Here is a 313-nt window from a genome sequence, read left to right as displayed (position 1 = left end):
GTATCGGGGTCCACTCTGTATACTGTCAATGTGTAAATACAATCTTAAAGTCTAAATACTGACCCCAGCTTTTGTTTTTCAGATCATGGGATCGATGCGTGTTCTCTCTTTCATTGCTAATGGCTTCTACATCTACTACCCCATACTGATCGTGATCCTCTGTATCGCCACCTACTTCAGGTGAGACTGCTCTGCTGTCTGGAACATTGAGGGTTGTGTTTTAATGGCGGATCATCAGCCAGCACGAGCAGACCATTGGGTTTGACTGAAATGTACTCAGGAGTCACTGTCACACACACATTCATACACCGAT

The 313-nt window shown here is 44.7% G+C and overlaps 1 protein-coding gene across 2 annotated transcripts in view; it reads left to right on the top strand.

Annotated features, from left to right (window-relative positions):
• Nucleotides 1-313, top strand: part of lmbrd2b (LMBR1 domain containing 2b) — a gene marked incomplete at its 5' end in the record, with an annotated part of 8,068 nt that overhangs the window by 4,766 nt on the left and 2,989 nt on the right. For both annotated transcript variants that reach the window (XM_035668568.1, XM_035668567.1), the window contains 1 exon segment: nt 83-180. In XM_035668568.1, the coding sequence (XP_035524461.1) occupies nt 83-180 (98 nt within the window).

This window comes from Morone saxatilis, unplaced genomic scaffold (genome assembly GCF_004916995.1).
Source record: "Morone saxatilis isolate NCDOM2014 unplaced genomic scaffold, NCSU_SB_2.0 Contig21, whole genome shotgun sequence".
NCBI classification, from domain to species: Eukaryota; Metazoa; Chordata; class Actinopteri; family Moronidae; genus Morone; species Morone saxatilis.
Note: the sequence above shows the minus strand (reverse complement) of the source record. Positions and strands in the feature narration are given on the sequence as shown.